Source organism: Macrosteles quadrilineatus, unplaced genomic scaffold (genome assembly GCF_028750875.1).
Source record: "Macrosteles quadrilineatus isolate MER2022 unplaced genomic scaffold, UCM_ALF_1.0 Scaffold_1__1_contigs__length_201487025, whole genome shotgun sequence".
NCBI classification, from domain to species: Eukaryota; Metazoa; Arthropoda; class Insecta; order Hemiptera; family Cicadellidae; genus Macrosteles; species Macrosteles quadrilineatus.
In genome coordinates, this window is record NW_026542594.1 from 165188550 (window position 1) to 165198212 (window position 9663).

The 9663-nt window shown below is 31.8% G+C and overlaps 1 protein-coding gene across 1 annotated transcript; it reads right to left on the reverse strand.

The window, feature by feature from the left end:
• Positions 1–2320: 2320 nt before the first annotated feature.
• Positions 2321–8763, reverse strand: LOC128983647 (uncharacterized). Its single transcript, XM_054403020.1, has 6 exons — positions 8537–8763; positions 6944–7269; positions 5663–5800; positions 4309–4535; positions 3685–3844; positions 2321–2583 (listed from the first exon to the last, which is right to left on the reverse strand). The coding sequence occupies exons 2-6, from the start codon at positions 7209–7211 to the stop codon at positions 2441–2443; spliced, it is 936 nt and encodes a 311-aa protein (XP_054258995.1). The 5' UTR covers positions 7212–7269; positions 8537–8763; the 3' UTR covers positions 2321–2440.
• Between the last annotated feature and the right edge of the window lie 900 nt (positions 8764–9663).

Genomic DNA, 9663 nt, shown 5'->3' on the forward strand with positions numbered 1-9663 from the left:
AAATCAATCTACTGTATTTTACAAAGTCGTGGGAAAGAAAAATCTTTCCAGATACTAAAAAGTTAACATTATAACAAAGGTTTCATATTTTTTTGAATATTTAAATCTGCTTTGAATATTTTAAATATAAAATTCAAAAGTGACCAATAAATAAATACAAATTTTATAATAATATTTTATTGTTATTTCTTCTACGTCATAGATAAAAACAATGTTTGAACATTCAATTATTATACTAATTACGATGATACCAATATTTTATATGATTTTAATGATCAACTATTCGCGAACAATAATATTGAATAAGTTAATTATAATATCACCTCCAGCTGATTGGCTTCTCTCAATAACAATATCACCTGATTGTATTCATTGCCTGATTGGCTGCCTTAAAGACCCATTTACTTATCGTTTATTGTTATAGAAATATACATTACAAGGATATTAAATATACATTTAGATTTACTTATTACACTGCAATTATGGAATAAGCTGATTTAATCAACGCTTAATGTAATCTTTTTATATTTTTAGAGAAAAGACAAGTTGAAAATGTAACTAAATTCTTCCAAAGTCTTAGTAAGGATAAAGTGAAATACATTGTGTTACTTATTAATTGATGCATTATTTAATTAGTGATACTTAATTGACAAGCTTTTCAACCCACTGTACACAAAGTGTTAAATCTGTAATTTGTAACACCAAATTTAAGAGCAATAATGGTAAAACAAATATAAAATATTGAGAATACTTATTGTTAAATCAACAATTAAGAGTGATTTATTGTTAAGAGAATTTTAACTCTTAAACCAGGAATGAATAATTCCTCATTCAAGGATAATATTTTCAGGAAGATATTATAAATCATTCACTGTCAGATTTCGCTAATTAGGCCTACGCTATCGTATTTTCTAATTTAAATTAAAGAATAAACATTATAATCTTAGGGATTTCTTTAATAACGAGATAATCTAATGATTTAGAACTTATTTATACGAATAACTTAATTTTTTCTATGCAATTAGAACTGCATTTACGTGTTAGCGTGTCTAGAAGAGTTGAGAATTAAAAAAATTGTGATTTTATAAAGGGCAAAATTTAGGTGTATATGATTTCACCAGTATACAGAGTAGTTCGCTGCTTCACTCTTCTGACACTGGTACAATGTTTGGAGATCCAATTACAAGTATAACACGATAAACCCGCTCTCTACTGCAGTGACATCACGGGTCATGATTATACACGTCCTAGTTATTATCTGACGTACAAGTCTTACATATGACGTCACAGTTATACAGAGTAGTTCGCTGCTTCGCTCTTCTGACACGGGTACAAAGTTTGGAGATCCAATTACAAGTATAACACGATAAACCCGCTCTCTACTGCAGTGACACCACGAGTCATGATTATACACGTCCTAGTAACTATCTAGTATATGATTATGTTTACATTCGTTGTTTCTAAGTTTCCAATTATTTCCTAGATTGAAAATTTAAGGCTTCGTGAATTGGGTTCTGGTATTACATTGTATATGTATCTAGTTCGTTTGCTAGCATATTCGAACGGTTTAAATCATTCTTCTCACCAGGCTCTTAAAGATAAGATTTAGGTATCTAAGTAGTCTAAGTAGTAGTAGTTAAGTCTAAGTAGGAAATAATAAATTGTAAAAACATAGTCTTATGGACCTAATGGAAAAATAAATCCACGGTAATTTGCAATGCTCAGAATTATTTTCCAGTAGCTTTATTTTGATTAATGTATACAATTGATATAGCTTAAATAAATAACTATGTGGTTCAACAGCATTCTGAGTTTTACAACAGTTTTATCTAAGCCCTAAATAAAGTAGAGAACCACCAGCACTGGTCTCTGCTGCATTTGTTTGATGAGTGTGTATTAATAATGTTCTTGCATCCAAAGGCATAGATGGATGATGAGGATGAAGAATGTGTCATATCTCTGTAGTTGCTTAAGGTGTGCTTTTATACCATTCAGAGATTTGGTCTGCTAAGGCTAGTCCATTGGTATCACCTGAGGGGGTGAATGTGATTTGCTTTCACTATCAAAACGTCTGAAGGTAAACTACTATCTAAAGATGTACTACTATTACAATTCAAATTTTGGAAACAATTAGTATTATATAGATAGAAATTAAAAGACTCATCAGTACCTTCTGTATGAATGGAGTCTCCTTTATATGCTTGTGGGTTTGGTTCTAGATTAGTTAATTGTATTTTTTTTTTCAAAATGAACTCAATTTTAAGTGTTCTTCGTTTAGTTCTTTCTGACAGACCACATTAGCTATTTATTTTATCTTGTCCTACTCACATGACTTACTGACACTTCCTGATCCATATTTTAACACTAGAAGAATTAATAACAATATAAGAAGTAATAACAATAGCTAAAAATAAATTGTATTGAGGGTTTTAGCTGCATTTCATACTAAGCTAGGCCTAGCATTTGATCTTCTTTTCTCTCGTCCTCCTTCTCTATCTTTTGTGAAGCGAAACCACTGGCTTGAAGTAGAATATACTTCGTCATCGGAAACTGCTTCCATTCCTATGTTCTTCCTGACAAAACCTATTGAACACTTTATATTAGATCTGATGAATCGATAACAGAATTGAAAAGTTGCATGTTGCATTAAAAAATACAATGTATAAATGAAAATCGAATGTGACATCTGTGTGGATGTGATATCTGGGAACAAATTATGATCACCTGGATGTATTTCATACCATAATGTCTCATACAGCAATGTCTTAGGTCTTACCAATCATGATACTGGAGAGAAGCTAAAACCCATTTATCAATGGAGAGGCCCCACTGAATGTTGGTTGGTTGTATGTTTTTTATTTTTGCTGTAAGCGGTTCAGATAGTATGAGTTCTACTGTACTGAACCTTTACTCATTTAAGTGTGGGAGGGGTGCAATCTACATGTATGGCGGGGGAACCACAAAAAGGACTTGCCAATGTTTAACTTAAATTTAATAGATGATATTACATTTAAAAAATTTTTGAATTTGTCAGTCATCGCCAGAAACTAATTATCATATGCTAATGGCTCTATAAAATGGATATAACGAAATTAAATTCATTTTACAGTTGTAGAGTAAAGCTCAAGATATAAAATACACATAAAGCTATATAAAAATATTAATATAATATATGAATTTAGATTTTTCAATTATATCAATTATTTAAGATGGAGATGCCACTATGTACATATTTTAACCCAAATATGAGTGAAGGATAAGTGTAAGATGAGTGGCGCGATCTTGTAGTCTTGTCTTACCTAAGGCTGACATGTTCCTTAGACACAGCTGTTAATTAATAGCCCATACAGCCAATGGCAAATGGGACAGTTTATGGTGGAATCCAAACAACATTTTTCTTTGCAATAAAAATAATTGGTCTAATTATCAGGATACTACTGTGGATAGTCGTAGTACTCACTAGTGTGGACGTTAATCCACACCAGGGATTATTGCATCCACAGTGCATCCATTTCTATTCGTGAGTAGTTGGATTACAGGACGACGCCATCGTCTCAGTCAGTATTTGACCCCCCAGAAATACTATCGCATATCCCTATAAAATTGGATATTTCTTTCACAAGTTATAATGTTTAATGCACTTTGTATGCCTTACAAAGAATCTCAACAATAAAGTAAACTCACCTGGTAACAGTTTCATAATGACCAGGTCTTTCAAGGAGAGCTTTTGGTTTTTCCCTGTCCAGTTGTACTGTGCAGCAACTTGATTGGTGAAGAGTCTTTCAAGGATCCGCCTGGTCACGTTGGCCGGCTTTTTCCCTCCAACAAGACTAAGATGCTTTGTCTGGAAAATAAAATAAAACTGCTATGAAACCAACATACCTAAGCCATACGTGTATCCACCATATTGAGGTTAAAATTCATCCTTTGTAATAATGAAGTATGCAAATAATATCAGAATGGAGTTTGGAATTCAAGCAAGATTAATTCAACATTGGATCACCTGAATGTAAGTGCAGCTCTACAAAAATCAAATTTATTGATTATGAAGAATTTTCATTTAAAAAGGAAATTCCATTTAAGTTGATATTAGATTATAAATACAGTAATATTATACAATTAAAACAACTTTGTATCTGATATTTACCAACCAGAAGTTTCTGTTGTTATGTTCTCCATAGATCAAACGTGGCCGGTAAACTGTAAGTCTATATATTGAGTAGTATCAAGTTTTCTTAGACAGTTATACCATCAGTTAGTTTTGGTACTATGCATTTTTAATACAGTATTAACAAATCAGCCACACACCAAAGTTAAAACATTGTCTTCATTCGCTAGCCAAGTATCCAAATCCTCAACCTCCTGTACAGTACCGCAAGGCAGTGTGATATCAATTGGCGCCAAAGGATGCGTGTTCTTTAAGTGAGCTTGGGTCAATCTCTCTAATATTTCTCGTTGAATATTTTCAACGTTGGTCATACGATCATTGAGCTGGATGAGAAGCCATGCTATTGTATCAATATTGCAATTGGAACCTAAAAAAACACAGGGCACACTTATTAGACAAACCAAAAATAAAGTACTTGACATTAAAAAAGGCTGCAGAAGAATTGATGACGAATGATTCGAACGATTATTTATATAACATCCTACAACCATATGACTAAATACATCATTTGAATACCTTTTGAAGGAAAATAATTGAAGGAAAATAATAACACCAGGGATTTTCCTCCGGGCGCGTTTGTTAAAAAAAAAACATATATGATATCACCAGCCGGAGCTTTAGGAGTAACAGTACCTATTGTACATCTTTCTAGGAACCAATAGAACATTGTTTCGAGCTCACACCTCCCTCGAAAAACCCCTATTAGTTGAAGCATGTTGAAAACGGCTTGGTGAGTCACTGATGGTGTTTTTATTTTTGTTTGCTATGTATATTTAAAAATATGTAAAATAAGAGTTTTTATTAGTTCAATATACAATTTTATTGATTATACATGGGTTTAATACGTTTTTGTCTCAATTTATGTACAAACAAATTTGTTTGTCCAATGTTTCAACCCCCAGAAAATAACTCCATGTGTCACAAATTGTGTTGCTTTGTTTGCTATATATTTTATAAATGTGTAAAGTATGTGTTTTTATTGGTTTAATGTACAATTTTATTGATCATACGTGGTTTTAATATGTTTAAAAGTATTAAAGTAAGTCTAACTTTTTAACACCCGGGGAAAACTCTGTCACTGAACATGTTTTCAAATCAAAGACACCAACAAAGGGTTTATATCAAATAAAATCTTTATTTTCGAATCAAATCTATAATACTGCGTTGATCCTGCCAAAAACTCTAAAAACTGTACATTTTTAACCAATTGAAGTTTAACATGACTTAAACACATCTAATTAATGATTTATAAAGTAAATGGTTAGTTTTAGTAGTTCCAGTGTTATCAATCAGAAAGAGTCTCAGTAGGCATTCGATTTTATCTTTACCTGTTAATGTTACAAGCACGGCAAATAGTGAGATTACAGTGATAGAGTTATAGTAACATAACAAAGCAATAACAGTAAACAGTTTAAATTAAACCTATGCAATCTAATTACTAAACGCATGGAGTAACTAATAGCACAAGGCAATATAAAAATTGGGTAACCATACATGTCGAAGGCAGGATTCCATTTCCATGAGACGTTGACGGCTGATCTAATGAAAAAGTTGCTGCAGGCAGTTCAGTAGCATTCAAATCAGTACTAGGCCTACTTGATTTAGAACTGCTGGAGCTGGAAACCTCTACATCTGAAAAAAATTAACACAATTTTAATATTTTAAAACGTACCAAAAGTTTTAATTTGACGATTTTGGCTTAATGCTCATAACGTAGTTGTTCATAACAGATCATAAAGCTCACAATAAATTGTTTCATCAGTTTGAATTGGTAAAAAACATCTTGTATTCGACAGAAATTAGTAATTTAAATCAGCACAACTACAACAATCGTGCTGTTTTTTACTAAAAATTATATATTGTCCTCGTAAACAGGTCTTATTTTGCTTTTTACACAATGTTTAGGTAACGAAATAACATATAGTTGGCCTACGCCATATATACAACTGAAATAAACCTCTAAATATGGTGTGTATTCTAATCTTATCTTAGTTTAAACAATAATAATTATGAGGACAGAGGTTTTAAAGTACAATGTTTATTGGTACATAAATGGTTAAAATAGGGTTACAAAAATTGTTCAGGGGTGGGGATTTGTGCTGGCTGAATCAACAGATTTCCAATTTAAATTTTCAATAAGTATGGTAAGTTATAAATTAAATAATCTTTTAGAAACAATAAGTTAAATAGGAAGGATTTTGATTTTAATTAATGGAGGCAAATTGGGTCCAAATGGATACTTGAAGAGTCTAGTCTGAGTTAATAACTTAATAAAAATGGAATGTTCTCACCAATCTTCTCTAATAATAATTTTCTTCTTAGTAATGTATGCCTAAATTCTTCTTTCTTCAGTTAAATTTAGAAATTTTGACAATACTTTCTTTTATAATTTCACGATTATTTTCACATATTAAGTTAATAGATTCTGTGTGTTCTTCTTGGATACTTTAACTGCACTGTCAGTCTCATTGTTGTACATCATTTCCAGTTATGGGGTTCACATAAATAAAAACATGGTTGAAATTTACTTGTAATCTTGACCCCAGATGCACTGTATTTTAAATGGAGGAATTGTTTTGAATAATAATTTTGGATAAGCCAATGAATAAATTTTGATGATCAATTATTTATATGTTGAGACAATATGGTTTTAATAATATTAACAATGAACATAAATAAATATTGAAAATATAACAAGATTGTGTTTAGAATTTAAATAAGGACTATAATTATAAACATTGAATTTTGAGTCATTACACAGCATATTAATCTTACCTTTAAATGGTTTTAACAAGGCATCGAACATATTTTTGACCATCGAAGAATGGATTTCATTGTCACTCAAAGTTGCAAAGTTTGAAGAGCTAGGCCTATCCTCATCACTTGAGCTTTCTGTTACAAGTAGTTTTCGTACTACAGACTTCTTAGATGTTAATTTCAATTTTTTGTTTGGTACAATTTCATCTTCACTGGACATAAAAACCTTATTGGGTATTCCTTTTCTTTTGTTTTCTTTAGTACCAGTTCCCCCGTCTGTTTGCATATCAGATTCTTCAACAGCTAATTTTCCTTATCTCAGTAACCGTCTCTCAGTAACTGATCTAAAAATATTGTTTAAATTACGTAAGAGGACTATATTTTTTATTTTAGATAAACAAACATAGACCCATAAGCTTAATTCCCATACACTAATGTGTTGAGTTTTATATTTTTGCCTATAGATGAAATACTGTAAGTACAGTGATTGGGAGTGTGACAGGGTTTAGTAAATTACTCGGCATGCAGCTTCCGTCAGCCCAGTCAATTACGATAAAAATAAATATTGCTGTGTTGTGTTTGCCTAAAAAAGATCAGTTGTCAATTTGTAATTTAAATGGGTTTGAAGATATTAAAACAGAATATATGAATTGAAAGAAAAAAATATATGTATCGAAAAAAATCATCGATAATAATGAATGTTCCCTTTAACAGAAAAATCCCTCCAACTAGTTTTTAAGCTTAGCGTACTGCATTTTGTGACTAGACCTAACATACATTGTTATATTTGTTTGTAAGTTAGTGTAATATAATGTTATTTGGTTAAGATTGTTTTTAAATATAATTTTTTGTAAGTTAAAACATAGTCATTTTTTATCCCTCCCATAGATTTCTTGTTAAAGATTCCGGTATACCAATGGATGAAGGCCCAACAGTACCAAACTTAAACTTGAATACAAGTTTATAAGGCTATGAATTGAAATACTGTAACTTAAATGTAAGCATAGTTTGATTTAGCTGCGTTAAAACCGGAGTTAGGAAGGATAAATGTTCCCAAAAAACCAAGAACAACACCTTTTAAACAGAAATTTTGTTTTAGTGTTTACGATAGGAATTTTGTTTCCCACCAGAAGTCGGTAAAGATCAAAGGGTGTTCCAAACATAAGTACAAATTTGTTTTGGAATAAATTATGTACTTCTATGCTGTTTACAACACCTTTCCCCAGCCCCAACCACCAACTCACCTCCACGTGCCTAAGTAACTTGAGAGGGACTGATTTCGTGTTCTCAGGAACGCTGATTAAATAATTAATTCCAACAAAATCAAAGAAAATTATTATAATTTTCGATACCGGTACTCATATTGATCCGTTGTAAACTTATTGTTAGAAACAAATGTTAGGCCTACCAACAAAAATTTCCAAACATTTTGTTCCAAACTCCGGAGTGAACGTGGCTTTAAAGAGCTTTCTTCTCTAACTTTAAAGGTATGAATAAGCCTAATTATGTATTACAGAACATTTTTATTCATTCTAACAAAACCCAAAGCAATACATCTTAACAACTTACGTACCTAAGGCCTAGGCTAGTTTAAAAAAAAACTCATCTTACCTTGTTTGTGAAAAGATGAGGATTATATCGTTTAAGATAAAAAAAATTAAAAAAAACTATGAACAGTGACACGAATAACAAATAACGAACGAATATGAATACAGTATAATCCGAGTAAAATGCTAGTGGTGTCAAAATCCAATGCAAGATGGCTACTCACTGGCTTGAATAGCTAGTAACTAAACAAACTGAAACAATGCTTCACTTGTTCACTTCTTGGTAGTTAGACAAAACAAGGCTTATCGTGGTGCACTGTGGAAACTTAGTGGACTCGGACTGACTTTCGCATGTGCGAGGACTGGGCAATTTCGGAAGCAAATGCTGTTTACCGATAAAGAAAATATCAGTAATTATGTTAATATTATATAATCTCTCTTAACCATAATAAGTAAAACGGCACAGTTAGTAACCCATAGAGTTTTAAAATGGACGACAATTCCCCGACAATGGCCCGACGAAACTACCGTGTGTTGGGCCAACAGCACAAATACTGCGCTTGGGCCAATCATGGCAGATTGTTGGCAAACCAACCCACCATCTGCCAACCATGCCAAACAATTGCCAACATTGGCCCAACTAACCTTGTTGATAGGAGATAACCAAATAAGTTTAAATGAAAGACTTAATTGTTGTTTACTTAAACACAAAACCCTTCACACAGAAGCAGAAAATGTGTTGGAGTAAGTAATTGAAACTAATGGTGGGACTGGATTCCATTAGCTGCTGTTGATAATCTCGTGCAAAAAGTCCATCTGTCAACTCTTACTATCTGTAAAGCTCATGAGGTCATTGTGAACAGGCAACGTTATGTTGTCTCATTTAAGTAACAATAAAATCCCCATTTATCACATAAGGAGTGTGAAGGTAAAACATTGTATTAAATATTGTATTTGTTTAATACACTTTCTTATGAAAATAAAATCCGTACAAAAGTAATAAAAAAAAGTAGTATACTAGAATATCCATACCTACTGTTATCGAAACGGGCAATCTGTACAAGTTGTCTTTTGTAACGTAAAAACACTTGATACATTTACAGAAAATTATGGTGTTTAATAATATGTACTGTGCTCTAGCGTTAGAGCAACCAATACAATTTTTAATTTTAAAATTATGTTTTGTTGCCA

Excerpts from the sequence above, each read along its gene's own strand:
- LOC128983647 (XM_054403020.1), bottom strand. The coding sequence starts at position 7,211 with ATGCAAACAGACGGGGGAACTGGTACTAAAGAAAACAAAAGAAAAGGA. Across the intron at positions 5,801-6,943 it reads CTTGTTAAAACCATTTAAAG|ATGTAGAGGTTTCCAGCTCC; the intron begins GTAAGATTAATA and ends AATTTTTTTCAG. Across the intron at positions 3,845-4,308 it reads AAGACAATGTTTTAACTTTG|ACAAAGCATCTTAGTCTTGT; the intron begins GTGTGTGGCTGA and ends TTTATTTTCCAG.